Source organism: Diuraphis noxia, unplaced genomic scaffold (genome assembly GCF_037042655.1).
Source record: "Diuraphis noxia isolate RWA-SAM2 unplaced genomic scaffold, SU_Dnox_SAM2 contig0002, whole genome shotgun sequence".
NCBI lineage: Eukaryota > Metazoa > Arthropoda > Insecta > Hemiptera > Aphididae > Diuraphis > Diuraphis noxia.
In genome coordinates this window covers 54,197,052-54,218,821 of record NW_028301712.1, presented here as the reverse complement: position 1 = coordinate 54,218,821, position 21,770 = coordinate 54,197,052, and the positions used below count along the sequence as shown (strand labels likewise).

The 21,770-nt window shown below is 27.1% G+C and overlaps 1 protein-coding gene across 3 annotated transcripts in view; it reads left to right on the top strand.

The window, feature by feature from the left end:
* The window catches only part of LOC107170355 (G protein-coupled receptor dmsr-1-like), a 118,823-nt gene extending 97,706 nt beyond the window's left edge, over positions 1-21,117 (top strand). For all 3 annotated transcript variants that reach the window (XM_089221413.1, XM_089221414.1, XM_089221415.1), the window contains 2 exons: positions 19,585-19,870; positions 20,495-21,117. In XM_089221413.1, coding sequence (XP_089077539.1) covers positions 19,585-19,870; positions 20,495-20,881 — 673 coding nt within the window. In that variant the 3' untranslated portion in view covers positions 20,882-21,117. The remainder of the gene's footprint in view (positions 1-19,584; positions 19,871-20,494) is intronic.
* The last annotated feature ends 653 nt before the right edge of the window (positions 21,118-21,770 follow it).

The window sequence follows — 21,770 nt, the reverse complement described above, 5'->3', positions numbered from 1 at the left end:
CCAATGATATATCATTAGTTTGACGAAATATAAGTAATGATATTATGTTTTATTACTTAACGATAATTTACATATTTAATAAACATGGAGTTATTTATATTATTATAATATAAGTGGCGCAAATTACAATTTTAGTAGGTACTCTATAGGACACAAATTACATAATTCCTTTTTATTTAGTTTTATTTGACGCGAATTACAAATTTAAAAAGTGGCGCATATTACCAAAATATATTTTTAGATGTGACGCAAATTACATATACTTTTTTTTGGTTGATTTTGGCGCAAATTATATACGCCCATATTTCTTGCTGTGTCTAAAATTACTTGGTTGGGTACATAGGCGTCATTACGGGGTAGCGAAGGCTAGAAAGTGCTACCCTACCTTTTTTTTTTTTTTTTTTTAATTATCCCGCGGCAACTAAGGCCATTGGGAAGGGAGTAGTACTGTAGGTTCTTATGGAACTGTAGGTTGGTTTTACACGTGGGTGAGAGTTTTGGCAGAATTTCTATTGGGGCACCCGTATGTCACTGCCATGCCCCGGAGTGGGGGATGGCGGCACTTGTTCTCCGGACACCGTGACTTGCCCGGAGAAAAATACCGCCCGATGGTCGAGGATCGAACCCGGTCCGGCTGAGCCACAGTCGACGCGCGGTAGACCACTCGGCCACCTCGTCCCCCCCTACCATTTTTATAGAGGTAGCAAATTAATAGTTATGCTACTCTACGAACCAGTACAAAGTACGAGAAATTTTCGAAAAAAATACAATTTTCTTCGGAAAATCACTACAAGTGATAATATTTTTATATTACTACTATTTAAAAATATATATATATTTTTTTTTTTGTTATTAGATTATTTTTAAGTTTTGCATTCAATTTTCATTTTTGAAATGTAATAAGATATCTAAATAAAGCATGAAATTAAAAAAAAAAATCCTTTGAACTAAGAACACCCACCCTAATATATATATTGACATAGTCGTATCTACAGAATTTTCAGAAGAGGTTTTTTTTAAAGAGAAGTAATAGGAAATTCGTAAGTTAACAAATCTAATATATTATAATCTACATAAAACTTATAGAGTTCTTATGTTTAATTTAAATAAAGAGTTTTAAACATATGAGTAAGACAAATCGTGTTAACTAAGATACTGAATTTTCAAATCAAACTTATGTTACACGTACTATTTTATTCAAGAATGTATCAAATAAAAAAATACATAAAATTATAAGATAAATATTGTGACATGAAAATTTAAAATGCTTACAAATAGCTTAAAAAAAGTCGGTATATTTGCTAAATCATAAAATATAGTATAACTTGTATAAATATCTAGTAAAAATGTCAAGTCCCTACAATCATCTTTTTTTAATTACAAAAAATAAGATTGATTTTGTTAATAATCTTTTATGCTTAGAAATTCCTATTTTTTTCCTGATTATGTTGAAAACTTCTAAGAGCTTATTACTTCTGACCCCATCCAGACCCCTACCTTCTTTCACAAACTACCAGCTTCATTCAATTTTATAACAGATACGCAAAAAAATAAAAATATACACACATTGGTCCCCACTACATCCATTCTGAATCTAAAATTAAAACCAATTTTACAAAAACATTAATTTTCAACCACATAATACACGAATCTAATAGTTTCAAACAACGAAAAGATAATTAAATACAAACTCGTGATTTCAATCTCGCTACAGCTATTATTATCAAAGTAAATTTAGTAACTCTATTGCACCATTTTTGTATAAAATCAGGTATTTTTTTTGACTTTTAGATTACTACAATTAATAACATGTACCGCGTACTGAGTAGAAATAATTTCAGATAAAACTTTTATGAATACACCTTCAACGAATAAATTATATAGCATTATAGCATTTACTACGATAATAGTCGCGTTGGCGAGTTGAATATGCCATTATTCTATAAAGTCATTAGTGATTAGTGGTAAGTGATGTATAGTTAAGCGATGTCTTCAGTTAATCCTCCCACTATATGTACCTACCCATTATATATTATAATATGAAATCAAGAGAGAGATTGTTGAAATTCAACAGGAGTCAAATAATAAGAACAACAATAACACCCAATTATAATGAAAGGTATAATCTTTGAATTGTATACAACGCTATATAAACATCGAAGTGATAAACAATTTACTAACCAATTGAATTGAACTACCGGCCTTAAAATAGTTACCGGGAAATAATATATTCAACTAAAATACAAATACACAACTTATTTATTATTATGTATTAATGATGTGTTTAATATGTATTTAGTGTAGGTATACTAAAGGCACGTGCTCGGGGTCGGTGCAATATACAATTTTAGAGTATTTTAATTTTAGGTTGTATGCAAAATGCCCTTCCCTACGCCAGTTTAAAAAATAAGAACTTCGAATACCTACAATAAAATTATTGTTTTTTCGATTTTTCTAGTTATATATGTATAATAGTATAGCAAAGACTATTGTTAAGGTTGATTGTATTAATAGTATTTTAATTTTTGTATAGAATTTCATTCAATCAACTTATATATACTTATATAAAGCAAGTTGAAGAACAACTGAAAAAGTGCTAACAACTCCACCTAAACCTTTCGCAGCCTTTTAAAACGCATTGAGTGTTGTGGATATGTCTTATGTTTAATCAATGCTAGAACCTTTATTATTATATCGTTTAAACACTTATCTCCTTAAGGAGGAGATTAAAATTTTAAATATACGAGTATCCATATTTAAATTTGTGATTCAATAGTTATTCCTTTATAATATAATCTAAAATTGATTATAACATTCCTAAATCTTATTATTCTTATTTTATTTGTAACTTACGGAGTAATGATAGCAGCAGTTACATATTAACTGTGTAAACATGTATGTTTGATAGCTTAGAAAATATGTTTTGATTTGATTGTATATTTACACGCAATTTATTCACAACAAAACTTGCTTGATTAATATTTATTGTTGTTCATAAAAAATGTATACCATATATTAAATATGCATACCATTTAAGGACATTACAATAAAGCGTCGACTGAGTTATAAAAATTGTATGATAACACCACATTTATATTTTCGCCATGTTCTTTGGATGCTAAACCATGAACAACATCATGTGGAATGGTTTATCCAAACTATAATCAAACTATAATCACTTGTAAGACATTAAGACGGCCTTCCAATTGTTCTACAAAAATAATTATTTTACTGACACAACACAAAGTTCAATCCAATTTTCGGAGTTATAGTAAGTTATTGTTTGTGATTCAGCAACATAGAAATGAATGTTCGTCAATATATTTAACCTCTCAATACTACCTTGGTTTTGTGGATGCGTCGGTTTGCCATAAACAATCACACAATATTACCCAATTTTTTTTTTTAAATTCAAGAATATGCCACCAATTTACAGACTTATGGTGGTTATTGATTTGAAATATTTTAGATGTTTCAAAGATTCAAAAAAAAATAAGGAAAGTAATTGGGCTTCCATTCTACAGACCATTTACTTTCTAATGGATGTAAACACACACACTGACATCTCGGGTTATATAGTCTTAGTAGTTACAAATCCATTTATATTTCACATCTGTAAAATATTGGAACTATATATGGTCCACCTGACCTGTCTCATTAAAATCATTTACCGTTATTGATTTAATTTCATGTTTTCGTTTCATTGCATTTTTGTGTTTGATATTTTACAATCGCTTAAATATACCTCTACAACAAGTCTCGAAATGTAATATTTTTTTAAAATTACATTGCGTATGATATATTTTTTTCTTACATGGTATACTCTAATATGGACAGCTTTTATCTTTATTTATTGATAATTTTCCTTGGGTATCGATAACAAAACAGGCAATTATCCAACAATGAGCTCACGGATATATGGATAACGTGATGGCGTCATTATTGGACAAATACTTATCAACCGATATAAATTAAATTAGTTGGTACGTGTCACGTGATATTACTTACAGTTGTAGTTTGACGTGGCATTTTTTAAAAATTTTAAAGTGTATATACGGCTACACGTTCCAAAACGATAAATAAACCTCTATGCCGACATACTTACGCATACAGGATTAGTAAATAATATATTAGTAAACCATAAAAAAATTACAAAATAAACCTAATAAAAAGACTTATCGTGAAGTTTGAAAGTTGCATACCTACGGCAAGTTAATTCGACAATACCAAAGTTTTTCCTTCGTTCATTAAAAACTATTATTCGAAAATATTTAGATACTGTTTATATCCGTAACGACCATAATATAATAACCATAACTTGTACCTCTTATATAAGTTCTTTTGAATTTTGAATAAGGAAAAGGTTTAATTTTTCCATAAATATTTCATCATAAAACTTGTATACTTTAACATTGTTTACCGTCAAAAATGTAATTATATAGGAATGAGTTAAATACTATAAAGTATTAATATTATATTAATTTGTATTGTTTTAGTTAATTTACTTTTACCTATTTCAATATTTAAAAGGTTGTAGGTATTATCAAAAGAATTAAATACTTATAAATCTTATCTGCCATATTTTTATTTATTTATTTATTATTAGGATTAAAAAAAACTTCCTATTGTATAACCACGAAGTCGTAATAGATATTTATCAAATAATTAAATTTTGACGTAATAAGTTAATTCAATTATTAAACAAAATTTTATAACTATACTTAATAAACTAAGATTTTTACTACTTATAAAACGACCACTCAAGCACCATAAAGTTGTTAATACTAATGATTTCATCATTATACGTACGTATAAATTTAAATGTTTAAGTATTTTAATTAAATTCTATAGCTAAGAATTTTTTTTCTTCAAGAATTACTCTCGAAATAAACTTAATGTATATATTTTATAAATTATATTAATAGTTTTATCTTGTTACCACTACTGTACTAATCAGATTTAATAGTATAATATTGTGTATATTTATATATTTAACCAATTAAATATTTATATAGAATATATAGATATAGATTCTGAGTAAAGCGAGGAATTTAATGATATTTCTATACTACTATGTATATTTTTTATTCTTTGGGTCTGTCATTGCGTCTTTTAAACGATTTACAACGCAGCTATAATGGTTTGTTGAAGCTTAGGTATTTTATTTAGTTGAGATGTCAAAGTAGAAATTCTCTGCACAATTCTTAAAAATTGTGTAATACTAACAAAAAACATTGGAAAACGTAGTACGCAACACCAGTTTTTGACAAAATTGTTTGTCACCGCAATCACAATGTTTTTTTTTTGTTGCAATTCAGAAAGGAATAACTGTAAAATATTTGATTTTTCACCAAATATTTATATTACTATTTTTGGGCCATGATATAATTTTCAAAATTTTTCGAACCCTTCTTAACAATTTATAGATTTTTTTTAATTATGTTAGTTATATTCTTTTTCTTTGTTAAAAAGCTCGATCATTTAATACAAAGTTTCTCATAAATTGTTCTTAAAGCAATTAAAAAACATTAAAAATACATTGGCATAACCTTATTCACACATTTTTTTGCAAGGTTTCGGAGTACTGGCCCAACCCATTAAAACCCATTAAAACACAAAAAAAAACAAATTTAACAATAATAATTTTTATGATAAAATACATGTTATTCTATTTATTAAGAAATTTTTGTTATATTCCATACCTTTTAAATAATATTAAATATAATAGACTTATAACAAAAAACAATAAGCATTAAATTAAGTAAGTGTTTGTACTTTAGATGACAAAATCATTAGAAGCCAAACGGGTGGGTTTTTTTTTTAAAACCTGAAGGTTCTTCGACCCTAATTCTTAGGTTTATCATTATTGACTAGTGTTATGATAGGTAATACGCTATACATGTAATTAATAATTATGCCCAATACTTATAAAAATGAACTATTACTTCAATATATCAAATAACGAAAATACTAATTCATACAAATATTGAATCATATATTATTAAATTTGATTATAACTCGTCCGTTATTGCGATCTACGAAATACACCTAAACCTACTAAAATGAGTCTAATAATATACCTACAATACAAATGATTTTTCAATGTTTTTTTTTATGTGTAAATACCAAAAATATATTTGGTTATATTATTATAAAAATGTATCACCTCTTAATGATTTTTAAATCAGTCGATCTTCTAAGAATTATCGTTTTTCTTATTGTCAGTTGTTGATCTTCATCAAAATAAATCCTCTAGCCTCCAAACTAATAATATATTATTATGGTACTTTAAGATGTATATTATACATTTGAAAAAGTCAATTTAGATGCAACGCAACCACGTGGGAGAAGTTATATAATATGCCCAACGGCGCAGCGTGGTGCAAAAGATAACTCTATGAACCTCATTTCCGAGAAATGAATTATTTTACGTCATTTTATTCTGTCATTGATAACAGAGAACCCACTATACGGTATTATACATATATACTTATTACTTATAACACGCGTATGGAATTACTATTTTTTTGTTCATTTTATATACAACCCTCAAAGCACAAAGCTAACTAAAATTGAATTAAAAATGTGTGTGTTAAATTAATGTAATGTGCTATTATTTTAAGTTACAATCAAACTTTTCAACACATTGTTAAAATTTAATATCGATTATGATAAGGTGAAATCTAACACTAAAATCACGAATCTATAAAATGGAATTTTAAATGTATAACAAAAAAACGAACACTTAAAAATACGAAAATAGGTAATGCCATTATAAACATAAATATTTTTAACTACAATGATATTTAATTTGTGGGATTCGTGTTAAAATTAATATGAATCAGAAAATATTTCAATTTACATTACAGCTTTTGCGCTTGCATATTAATTATATGTATACCTAGTGTATACAGTAAAAATTATAAATCTATTGCATTTTTATTCATTGAAAATAAAAAATAAACATAATATCTTATTACTTTTAATTTAGTTCATGAGTTGTATTAGTTTAAAGAATATGTGTGTATATTTTTAGATTGTTTTTTGAGTAAATTTCACTAACAGGAGCATAGGTATACTAAATTATGTACTTAAAAGTGTATGATATAATGAAAGCAATTAATTTTATATTAAATTCAAATGTCACACGTAGAAAATAATATATTTTGTATGATATAAAAAATCGTTTACCTAATGTATTTTAATAAAAAATACATATTTGAGACGTCCTGCAGGAATTGGGCCATAGTTTTTTAAAAAATAGTACAGTAACTGGGACACTAAAATTTAGTGGGTTACTGTAATGGATGGAATTAAATTTGAATCCAATTATATTATATCATTGTATACGAAAAACGATTCTGAGCGGAGACGGTTTATCTGTCTAGGATAGAATTATAGATTATTAACAATTTTCAAATCTTAGATTTAAAAGGAAAAATGTTTATGAATTTCTAGCCTAAAATAATTTGAATATTGCCGTAATTTTTACGTATTTAGTTAAAATTTGAACTTTAAATGCTTATAAAAAATCGTGTCTGTGTATTTTTAATATTTTTTTAACTGCTATTGTTACAATGTGTTAGAAACCTTGTATTAAATTTTCAAGCTTTTCTACCCAAAAATAAATTTTTATCGATATTAATTTTAAAAAAAATAATAATGATCGAAAATTTCAAATACCTAGGAATAGTTCAAATTAGGTCGAAAATTTTTTAAAATTTCATGGTGAATAGAATATATTTATATAAACATTCGGTGAAAATTTCATGTATCTATAGTCATTTGTTTTAATCTTACATCAAAAACCAAAATCGATTTTGTCGAAAACTAATTGTGCGTAAAATTTCCAGTTTCCACTTAATTTTTAGTTTGTTTATCCCGATTATTTAGAAAAATATTGAGAATTTTTTACTTTTGAACCCCCAAAACACCCAAAGTACCAACTATATTCACTTTCTGATCAGAGAGAACCCGTTTGGGTGCAGTATAAATAATTTACCTGAAAATTGTTAACACGTTTGGGCGCATATAATGAAAACACCTTTAGGCACAATAGGTATTGCCATACGCGTGCGCACGGGTGGTGCAACCTATGTCCCACCTGCGAAAACTTGAAAACTATTTTTTTATTCAAGTATGTTATTGCCTTATTGGCATGGTGGCAAAAATAGTAGTGAGTACTGAATAGTGATAAATTTTAAAATAGGAATGCACCACCTGCACGCCTATGGTTATTGCAACTAGTAATCGAAAGTATATTAAAAATTAATCTAATCTAATAAGTACTTAATCGTTTGATTTGTAGACCATAATACTATTGGAAAATACCACACCAAATAAAGCTATAGATATGTATCTACTAGTACAGATACCGAGGATGCCGTTTTTTTATTTTTGGAAGACTATTGAGCCAACCTCCTTGCGGTGTGTTCTGGGTAACGCTAATAGGCTCAGATTTAGTAAAATATGTTAATATATGAAAAGAAATAAATGCGCCCAAACGTACTTTTATAAAGGGAAATATTACGCCCAAACGCGTTATGGATTTACGCCCTAAAGTGTTCTGTTTTGGGTAAATGCGCCCAAACGTATTTCCCCCTTTTGATCGTACGAGGTACTTAAGTCGAAAATCGAAGCACTTTTACTGCCCCAAAACGTGAAGAGTGATAACAGACACAAAAAATAAAAACACACATCATGGTAAAATCAATACATTCATCGCTCCGCTCAGAATCTAAAACATTATGTACCAAATAAGTAGGTAAAATGTCACCTAATATAGTAATATCTAACCATCCGTATATTTGTTATATTAATCTCTATATTAAAGACTATAGATAGTACATATTATACTTATTAGTTCTAATTATTTGCACAGCGTAGTTATATCCTCAATTTTATCCTATTTATTACTCAAAGTCATTGATCATTTCAACGAGTTTTCTCTGAAATAATGTTGTTCACTATAAATATATTTATTAAGTGATTTTAGTTATAATAGTTTGAATATCAATGTATATATTAAATATATATTATATATCATATACAACAAATTCAAAACTCAAAATTATGTCTACATATAGTATAGATACTGATTTAAAAAAAAAACTAATGTATTTTTTTCTGAAATACTTTAAGTTACAGATATATTTAATATAAACATTTTAAAACTTTTTCATGACATTCTTGTTAAATAACTTAATTTTAAACTTAATTCTATGCTAAGCCAAATGCAATAACCTCATTAAAATCGACCAAATTCGTTTCTGATTTGATTATATAAACTACTGGAATTTTATGCAAAATAATAAATATACAAATTCATATGTAATGGAATATTTTAATTTATGAACACTATAAAAGTATATATAATAATAACAGGAAACAACACTTAATCAAACGCTTTTTACGTATTTAATCTAGTTAAGAAAAGAAGCATACCTAATATTTTTATTTTACGAAAATTATTTTATTATTTCTTATAAACTAAATTGAAAACAATAGAATCAATATTTCGTGTGTATTAACATAATTTATTAAGTGGTTTATAAATTCATAAGCTAAATAGTACTCAGTGTAGAATAGTTTAATTTTTCGTTTGCTAAATATTTACATATTTTTATTTTGTTCTATAATATTATATTAAATCGTTGTAGAATTTTATTTTTTTTCATTCTTCTAGTACCAATTTTCAATCTTATGATTAATCTAGTTGTATAATACATGCGAGTTTCACACAAACTAAGTTAAATATTTTCAATGAAAAATATAAATATCAGTTAAACTCAATTAGATTGCTATACTTAAGTAGAAAATCTAGAAAAAGAAGATCTTGAGAATTTGTATTTATTTGAGTAATATTTTACTTAGTAATATATATAAATCGAAACAGAATTTTTATTTTATTTTGAGTCTAACAACTTTGGTCATTAGATATTTTAGATAAACTGTTGATATGGTTGATTCAAACACGTGTATGTGTGGCAATGATTTGTTACTAACAACCCGTGTGGTTGATACTCAGATCGTCAGTGACTGAAGTCGAGCTATACAATAAGACACGAAATAGAATTTATTGGTAAACTAATCAACGGTATCTGATATCTATAAGGGGGAATTACTATCGTAGTAAAAGAAATTAACAAACGCGCTTAAAGTGATGACCAACTACTATGACAATAACCAATTAAAACCAAATCCAAACAAAACACAGGTATGTTGCTTCCACCTACGAAACCGTGATGCCAAGAAACACCTTAATATAGAATGGCTGGGAAAAACGCTGCACAACACAGACTACCCCGTGTATCTTGGCGTCACCCTAGACAGGACATTGACATTTAAGGAGCACTGTTCGAAAACTAAAATGAAAGTGCAAGCAAGGAACAACCTACTTAGAAAACTTGCTGGAAGCCAATGGGGTGCACGACCTCACACCATGCGAACAACAGGAATAGCCCTATGCTTCTCAACTGGAGAATATGCGTGTCCAGTGTGGAGCCAATCCAAACACGCCAAAAATGTAGCTCTGAACGATACCTGTAGAATCATAACGGGATGTCTTAGACCAAAGCCTACATACAAGCTATACCTTCTAGCAGGCATAGCTCCACCTGAAATTATTAGAAGACGAGTAACCACCGATATAGAAAAAACCAAACAAATAAAGGACGAAAGACATCCCATGTTCGGACATAAAATCGTGAACACATGACTTAAATCCCGAAAAAGTTTTATGCAAACGGCAAAAGAACTGCACGAACCCCCCCAAAAATCTAGATTGCAAAGGTGGCAAGATGAGCTACAACCGGAAGAACTGACTCAGATTACACAACAACTCCCAATGGGTGGACACCTTCCATGGCCATTATGGAAAACTCTTAATAGATTGAAAGCCGGGGTGGCGAGGACGAAAGCTAACATGGTAAAATGGAAATTTAATGGAGAAGATGACACATGCGACTGTGGAGAACGACAGACCGATGAACACCTTTTGCGATGTACCATGATTCCAGCACAATGCGCCAGGGAAGATCTGATTTTGACAAACACAAATGCAATAGAGGTGGCCGCCTACTGGTCGCAACACAACATATAGAAAGTTACCAAAAATGTGATTTACTAGACGTACCAAATTAATTTATTATTTAATTTTATTATTATTTGTTGTAATTATTTTATATAATTGTTATTGGCATTTTTTTATTATCGGACACGACAAGAAGAAGACTATCGTAGTGAACATCGAAAAACCATAAGTGCACATAGGTTTTTTTTAATAAAAAATAAAAAGAATATTAAACAACTTGAGTCACATACTACCGTGTTTCAATGCATTTGTGTCGAATCGTCAAAACAGTATAGAATTGCAGGTTTTATATTGCTTTGTGTAACTTTTGATTTTACTGTTATATCATATTTCTTTATTGCCTATATTATATATTTTTTTTCATTTCGTCATCCGAGAGTATAAATGATGTATGATAACATTCGAAAATGTCGTCTAATTTGCACCACGCGTGAAGTGTATAGTTCGAGTTTATTTACTCTCAAGTACTCAACAAACGCATTAAAATTAAAGAACCCAAAACAAATACGCATTATTAAATGTGTATCTTATATAATATTATTTTGTTGCTCGTAATATCCTACTCACTTCACTGTACAGGGTGTGTATCATTATGATGGGATGAATAATAAAAATATCAACAAAATTATTATAACATTGAGACTTAGTTATTTTATAATGATTTTTACGAATTCATCATAAAGTATATTTTTGTTTTTTCCTTACCAGAGTTATTTAAATTTTAGCTTGTAATTAAAGGTATCAATATAATCATCTAATATACTAGCGTCTAGTCTTGTTTTGTCGTGATTGAAGCTTATAAATCACCTGTGCAATAAAGCATTTTATATTTAGCTGTACAAATTAAAAATTTCAAGTTACAGCTTTTTAAATATAAAACTCCATCATATGGGTTACTTAAGAATATTTTATTCTTTAAGCACCGTAATAAAAAAAAAGCCGTAAGATAATTGAAAAATTATTGAAATTTAGTAGATTGCAACAAACTAAACAGTGTTAATCTAAATAACATAATTAAATAAATGTTTAATTATATCATACACGAAAAAAATTGTCTTATTTAAAACTTGTATATATAAAAATAATAAAAATATAGTGCGTTACCGGTAGGCGTTTGAGATTTTATTGAACTGAAAAAATAGTTAAATAAATATATTTTCATTATTTGTGAAATACGAAATAAATATATGCTGAATAATACCTGTTAAGTTGTTTTTCGCGTTATTAGCGTTGTGTTATTATGTAAAATTATTTAAAATAAATTGGTTAAGAATGAAAAAAAATTTAATTTTTGTAGAAAATATTAAATATGCATAATATAAATATCCGAAAATCAATGAAAATTGACGAAATATACACTTTTTCTCTAAAATTATCAAAATATGCAAAATATGCATTTTTAATTTTCAATTTTTTAACTCAACATAAAGCTTGGATTTTTATCTTGGTCTGGCTATAATTTGACAGCATACAGAATAATGCAACTCCTATAACTTCCAAACCCTAATAATAATTATAAAGTAATATCAATTTATGAGGGAACAGTGTAAGATAATATGATAACAGTTAGTACTTTCATCAATTAACAACCCAAATTGCATATTATAACTATTTTATTACAGTAGAAATAAAAATTATTAAAGTAAAAATAATTCAATGGATGGGGGTTTATTTAGTGTATCTAAGTAGTGGGATAGTTTACAAATTTTCGGCATATGTAATTTTTGTAACTTGTAATTTTACCATCAAATATTATTAGATTGATACAAAATCATTGGTTTATTCTTAGTATAAAAATTAATATTCGTTTACCTCGTTCAGCGGTTCAGCTGTAATTTTGTACATAGAATCTCTCTGCAATGGAGGTGTCTTTGGTTGGTGTAGGTCGATGAGAGTTGTTATTATTTTACGATTTTGATTACGATATCCTACCACAATATTAAGTACAAACTTTATTATAATATAATATTATCAGCCTACTATTTTGTAGCTGGACAGTGAACAAAAACAATATTAATATTTTGGAGAGATAATGAAGACTTGAAAGTACGGACAAAGTTAGGAAAATTTTCGATGATGATTACTTATAAACGAAAAATAAGTTTGGTGCTATTAATATATTGAAACATATTAATTTTTATTTTTATTTTTTGTTATTAACTTTTAATGTGCACATTATTATAGCTTAACAATTACATTTATTATATTAAACAAATATAGAAACAGATATTATACTTATGTGCAAGTTCTCTTAGTTTTATAATTATTCAATCGTCGGTTTTGCGAATTAATATGTTTTATTCATCCTAGCCTTGAATTGTTTATATATTTGAAGTTTAATCCTCTTAAGATGTGTTATAAGTTAGAATATCTGCTGAGAAATAACTCTGTCCACTTCAAAGCTTGAGAACATAAACTTGCGAATATATTTTCAGAACCCAAGGGAGAGACGATGAAATTAATGAATTTAATTGTTGAGAGTTTGATACCTATATATTGTGAAATGGGAATTATGAGGGATCATTGAAAGATGATCTAGACAGCACAATGAACAGCAAGAGAGGTTATCGTTACTATAGAATAAAATTAGTAAATCGATGCACTGAAATATGCATGAATATTGGGAATATTAATCTTATATATTAATTAAAGCATTAAAGCATAGGGAATATTATTCGTATTCATATATTACATATCATTAGGTCTAATGAGTATATCTGTCATCATCATAAACTAGAAGATAAGAATAATAATTAGTTCAATTATTATAATTAAAACCGTTCAATATTTTATTAAACATAAAAACTTAAAACTTAGGGTGGTCCTACTCACACCCCTCAAGTTTTTTTTGTCCTATCTCCTTAAAAAACATATTAAATACTAAATATGTTTTATAATTATAACGATTGAAAAAAATAAATAATAACAATGCTTTATTTAAAAAACATTAACCTGATCATCAAATTATAAAATGAGATTCTCCTGTAATCGCTAATTACAAAAGGTTGAACTACCCTGTCAACTTATTATGACCAAAATCTATAATTCAAAACAAAAATACGTAAATAAACTTACTTTACCAGATTATTATTATACGTAAAATGTACCTACATGTATATTTATTATTTAGTAATAAATTCTATCATTAAAAAAAACCCTGGACGTTTGGGTGTTTGACTACATTTGATAATCCTAAGATTTTAACGAGAAAAATGAGCTTTCATTTTTAATAAATTATCAATTTTTAAATGCTATTTAACATAACCAGACGTAAGCTAGGTTGTATAGATTTAAAAGTCACATAAAAAAATAGTTCATATGGTATAAAAATGAAAATCAATTAATATAACCAAAATAGTGAACATATTTGACGATCGTTTTACAATATTTAAAAACCCAGCATACATATTATATTACATCCTGTGATCTGCCCTTATTATATACAATTTATACGAATATAATACTATTATTGTGCATGATACTTCACTAAAAAACAAATAAACATAATGCATATAATATTATTATATACATTATCCATATATGTATAGGTATATATATAGGTTATTAAACCCAACTGCGTAAAGCTTATAAATCTCCAATTTCGCAGTTTTACTGTGCTTTGCTAAAAGTACAATCACGATCATAACAGCGATATAATAATCCTTTTTGATCGTAATAAAATGTATATATTAATGGCGCATGTGAGTTAATTTCCAAATAAAAACGATATTTTTTGATTATTAATGGATCATAATATTATTGGTATTAAAATCTAAAGTGCCATCATACGATTCGTTTCTGCGTCATATCGAAAGATGAGGTTAAGACGAATGTAATAGAAAGTACATTTTTATCCAATGGATAATGTAGGAAAAATTGTGTCTCATTTTTAAGGAAAGAACTTGTTTAAGATAAAACATTACCCAGGACATATACTTTATTTTAGAAATACATATTCTTGCCGTGACCAATCATAATTTATGATGATGCATACACTTTGTTTATATAAATCACTATTTTGATTTAAAAGGGTAGAAAATGTTTCTGTTTAAAATGTTCGAGTGATACACTAAAAGGTTATAAGATTCATGAAAATGAAGAAATTCCTGAAGACATACACGAGCCAGGGAAAATACAATGAGCCAACAGTATTTCGAACGAAATAGCTTTAAGTTATTCGATTAAATCATACTACAATCGATCATTATTTTTATTATAATCGTGGCATTTTATTTCGAATTTCAATGTAGTTAATTATAATGCCCATACATTTCTCGGATTTGTATTTTCATGTCGAGCAGAATCAAGTTTTGGGATTTGGATCTGATATTGGGTAAATACAAGTCAGGAGATCTATCATTTCTCTAAAACTTTAATCATTTTTATTATTTTGTAAAAACATGTAAATTCAAGAGTATAACATACAATTCAATAGTCCATCCTCATAAATCATAATATTATTCATATTCATCAGATCGTAGTTATATATATGTTATTACATTTCATCGAAAAATTGGTTAAAAATATTTTAATATTTTGGAATTTTCTTTTGTGGGCAATACAAGTTTTATTTTATTCATTTACGTATAGGTACTGCTTTCATACCTCGGTATTCAAAATATTAACTATAATTTTCAATTTTATTATAAGTATAATTTTAAACTTAAGAAGTACTCGCTTAATATAATTTGTAGGTAATTACAAATTATTAAAAAATAAATAAATTATATAGTTATAGCAATATAAATTATAACTTTCCCGTCGAACGTTTCATTGGAACTAAATTAATATAGATATATTGTAGTGAAATATAATTATCTATTAGAGTAATACTATTAAAAGATAAAAAGAAACCATATTCTAAAATTTAAAAATGGTTTATATATTGTATAATATATATAAATTGTAATTATAACTACGTATTACAGTTTTAAATAATTTATATACTGAAGGCTTACCATTTAATGGCTAAATCTCACATTTCATAAACTTGCTTAATTACCTTACTTAAGAAATAATTAAGAAGTGATCAAATTATTTTATACAACTTCGCACTATACTGAAATTGTATGCATGTTTCAAGAATAGACTCTATAAATGTTCTACTTAATTTTATACATAAACGGAATGCCAATCTAATAGCTACATTATATACTACATAATATTCAAAATTTTAAGAACACCACATATAAAAATAAGTAATGTACGGATAATTGTCGGATATAATATAATTTAATGGTTTTTCACTTCAAAGCACTAAATGAGTTATATGCTTATATAATCTGCTGTAATTTGGTATAGAAACTATAATATATAATTATCCCATCTTAAATTATTTTCATAAATTTCCTGTACCTAGCTATACTCTGTATGCGAGATGACATTATATGAAGGTAAAGACTTCTGGATGTTCGTTCTATTAAAAGGGAATACATAATTTTATGTGGTTATAGACTTTTTTTTCATACAAAACATGTATGGTAGCCGGTAGGTTACTTAATTTAACGTCATATCTCACTATAAGTAAAGACGAGTTTCCATAGTTACAAGGAAATTATATTACTGTACGGATTATCACGAGCTTGTATAAATCTTAAGCAACAAGACTTTGATTCAATCAAAATGATTAAATCAGCAATTATCTAGCTACTATACTAAAACGATGTACCTCCTTAATACCATCATATTAAAATTGGCCTATATATTCCATGAACTTTGGCGTTAGCTCGGGTTGCACACGGTAGTATACATGGGTTGTGCATATTATAGTAGTCAGCTTATTCTGTCATGATATAAAGCTACGAATATATAACCCCAAAAATCTGTCACCTCGGTCAAAGTTTAGGTTTTCCATAATTAACATTACAAGAGGTTCTCCCAGCGCCCAACTTGAAGCGAATGACCAGCGTGCGTTGAATGGCCACACCAATAAACCCTAATGCTGTATATTCGATATTCAATAATCATAATGTAATAATTTAGTTTAATTTTAAATACCAATTTTTGAATAGACTTTAAATTTATATGTAAAACATTACAAGATTTGATCTTTTTTCAAGTTCAAAAATACAGAAATTTAAATATATCAGAAAATATATGTATTTAACCAAGTAAAGACCATACAATAATGAACTAATAATATACTTAATAATTGTAGTAAACTACCAACAGTAATTTAAAAACTAAACAACTATGCAATCTAATGAATCACATTCAATAATAATTTAACGGTACGTTTGTGTGTGTATAAATAGCAGTATTTTTCTAAAATAATTTTGAATTATTATAAGATCAACACTCATAGCTCCACTCCAGAATCTAAAAATTGGAAGAGTAAATACCACTCAGTTGTACATTAGGTGTCCTATGAGTTACTCTCCAATGGACTTTTCAATTTGAATTCAATGATATTATCATGTCAGCCAGGTTTGGGTTTTAACCTCTTAAAAGTACCAGTTACATCCAATTTTCTATCAGAAACCACCCTCAAAAAAGAAAATTGAAACATTTTCTCAATTTCTTTTCGTGTATACCTATAGACACAAAAAAAAAAACATGTATCATTATTAAATCAATACATTTATCACTCCGATTAAAATTTAAGCTTAGTCATAGGGATTATAGTAATAAGATTTATTCATGACCTATTAAAATAAAACAATTTGAGCAAATAAGTTTAATTAAACAACATGTTACGAATACAATTAAATAAAAAAGAATAAATTAATCGAGCGGAAAAGAGCTCAACAATTTATTAAACTATAATTTAGCCTAGTTAATACCAAAATCAGTGAAACCTCCCCCATATCCTATAAATAGCCAACGATTTTTTTGGAAACAATTTTCGAACTTTCTCCATGCTGAATCCTCTGAATAGCGCACCAAATTTCAGCGACCGAGAGTGTCCGGTATTTAGTGGTTTCACTGTATTATACAGAAATAAACCTACTAATATTTTATACTCTATTGTACGGAAATTATGTATATATGATAGATTCTCTTATTATCTACGTATACAGAATTTAATTTTGATTAAAAAAAAGTTAAATTGACAATTTAATATGTATTATGTAATTTGCGTTGTTTTTTCTTAATTAATAGTATACACAATCGGCACCATAAGAGTATGAGCTAATTGACAAAAGAAAAATTGAAAATGTTAAATGAAGAAGCCACTCACCGACGACACTTTTGTCTTTTAACTGTTTTATTTTATACAATTATTCTTTTTTGTTAGTATTACCATTATTATTATTGTTATTTGGATTAAGGGTTTAGTAGGTCTCTGCAACATTTTCACTTAGGGTGACGAGGAGAGTTACCAGAGATGGTTAATGCAGCTAGATTTTTTTAAAGTTTGTTTAGATGAGAGCTAAAGCGTAGGTAGAATCATTTATAATAATTATTTCATTTTTTTTTTTTTATCACATAAATATCTGAATAACCTAATAATACATTTTACACATTTTTTTTTAAAAACATTTAATTAGTATAACATAATAGCTATTATCTATTAATTCATTATTAAATATTATTATTGACGTTGACTTTGAATATTGAATGTATTTTAAATGTTGTGTTTTTTCTGCTTTATTTTGGCATTGAATTCTTTATTCCCTATTTTTATCCAGATTAGTTTATTTCCTTTTATTATGAAATAAAGTTTACCTGATTACCTAGTGGTTATGTTTGAAATACGGTAGCATCATATAAAATAACTAATAAGGTTATTTTTTATAAATATATTTTGTTTTCAAAGACAAAATTAAACATTAATTAACAATCAAAGTTTCGAACAAATTATGTAATAATTTTTTAATTGGTTTGGATCGTTTAGAAATAATATTCTTAATAAAGTATACTTTTACTCAGTTCTTAAAGCCTTTTTACACATTTTACTGTACAGAAAAATTTCTAGAATTACAACAAATATTGTTTAAAACATTAAAATATAATTATCTACTAGAAGCTTTTAATAAGTCAAAAATTCAATAACTATTACTAATTTTATATTCTATAACATAATTAAAACAAAAAAATACATGCACCGGTACCTTTCATTGTCGAAAGAATTTTATATGAAATTTATAATACCATAACTATGTAATATAACTAATATGTAATGTAATTTATGTCATTATAATAATTTTTATTATTACCTGTTTGTATGCTATGTTTCTGTAAATTTTTTTTGTCTAAGACATAAATATATACAATAAAATGGTAACGTTAATCAACTCTGAATCCGTACAGTTTTATTAATGTAACTTTCGTAATATTAATGAACTTAACTGGGCTTAAATTATTCTCATTATTTTCCAAATAATTAATCATACTTCATTTCTGTCAGTCATAAATTTTAATAATAATAATTGTAGTACGTTTTTCGTAATGGTTTATTTTTAACATATTTATGCGTAGTTGAATTGTTTATAGGTGTAATGCAAAAATAAAAACAATGAAAATATTGATTTATTATTATTGTGTTACAGATTGCCCAACTCTATGCACGCCATCTGCTCCGACCAGCGATGTAGTATAGCCATCAAATTATCGTATCTGCTGCCGTTTATTATTTGCAGCCCGACCTTTCTTGTGTTTGAAATACTGGAAACGAAAGTCATCGAAAATGGCACTGTGGCCACGTTGTACCATTTGGGCTTGAGCACAATAGCAAGAGTAAACAATGAATTATTGTACATGATACATCTGTGGACATATGCTGTGATCATCAAACTACTACCTTGCCTAATACTTACCGTTGTCACCATATCTCTAGTAAGTTTAACTTGTCACAGTGCTGTAGCATTTTTCCAATAATAGATGAGCAATTATCACTTTAAAAGATATACCTATAATATGAGCACTTTCAAAGATCCAAAATCGCAACACTGGTGTAAATTAGTAATATAAAAGATGCCCTTGAAAATAGCTTTTTTTAATTATTTGTTTAACTTTCCGAGTAAACATCTTAAACGAAAATTAACAAATATTTTTTAATATAAAATGTCTGTAAACCACCCAGAATGCACTAATTTTCTACCACCGTATAAATCATCCTTTTTGTAACTTTTTTCAACGTTTTTATTTTGTAACAACAATCTGGAATAATAAATTATTCATTAATTCTCTTTTTTTTATATATATATAATATTACTAAATTATTCCATTAATATTCACTGAAAGTTCAAAACAACGTAAACAATATAATAATCATTTAAAGTATTCTTCTCAAATTAAGAATTATTTTTATGTTTATTACGTCCATAACATATTTTATCTCGAAAATAAAATTAATATAAAATTACGTTCTCTTATATCAATTTTATACAGTACAAATTAACTTAAATATAATGGTAATCCTATAATCCAAAATATCAATATTGTAATTTCAACTTCTAGATAAATGCGTTGAGTGAAGCATCTGAAAGGAAAGCAAAACGACTTCCGACCCAGCAACAAATGGCTCGTATAAGGAACATGAAACTTAAGAAAAGAATGGACCGAACTAGTCGCATAATGATTGCGGTGTTGTTATTATTTCTTGCCACGGAATTCCCTCAAGGAATACTAGGTCTACTAAGTGGCATACTAGGAAGGGGTTTTTTTCAAACTTGTTACAGTTTATTTGGCGAACTTATGGACATGTTAGCTCTCTTGAATGCGTCGTTAAACTTTGTATTTTATTGTTGCATGAGCAAACAGTTTCGTGTAGCGTTCGGTCAATTATTCAAAACCCAGCCTAGCATTATGTTAAAGCCCAACAATATTTTGGAGACATTCGTATAGGATTTGGAGGAGGGTTAGGACAGCCGGATTGAAACCGTGAAAATTACCCTAATATTGTCGATATGCTCGCTATTTAATCCTAATATGAGTTAAAGGTAAGTTAATTTGTTTCATAGTTTAAATATATTTAAAAAAAAACGTGTAACCAAATTAATATCACCATCCAAGTCAATATATTTTATAACATAAGCTTAAGTTGCTCAAATATTAATGGATGTCATATTTTTTATTATAATTATTAATTTTTTACTTTTTTTTTTATTGAAAAGTAACTATAATTATCATAATATTATATTTGAGTGTATTTATATACATAACAATATTGTCAACTTATAAATGCATTTACAAGGTTATGGTTTTTGATTATTAAAATGATTTGGTATCCAAAATATATTCTTCAATACACTCAAAAAATATATTTCTGCATAAAATAAAATTGGTGGTATGATAACTTCTTGATTAAATGATTTTGATATTTTTCATATTATCCTGCTAATGTCTATTTAATCAAATTCACACATCACTCATTCATTATTTTTTACTTGCTTATTACCTATAAAATATGGAAAATGTTTCATATACATATTGTTGTTATAATTACTTATTAGGTTTTTAATACTATTATTGAACTTAATTCATACATATATATATATATATATATATATATATAATATATTGATTTGTAATAACATAAACATAAAATGCATCAATATGATGAATAAACAGAAATCGTTTTAATATAGGCACAGGATGTCCCACGAGAATTTACCCATTGCGATATCTCATGAAATAATAGAGATATTGAAATTCTGGTTTGTTATAAGACTCACAGGGATAAGAACTACAATTATTATTTCATTTTTTAATTTATTTTAATGTTTTGGTAAAA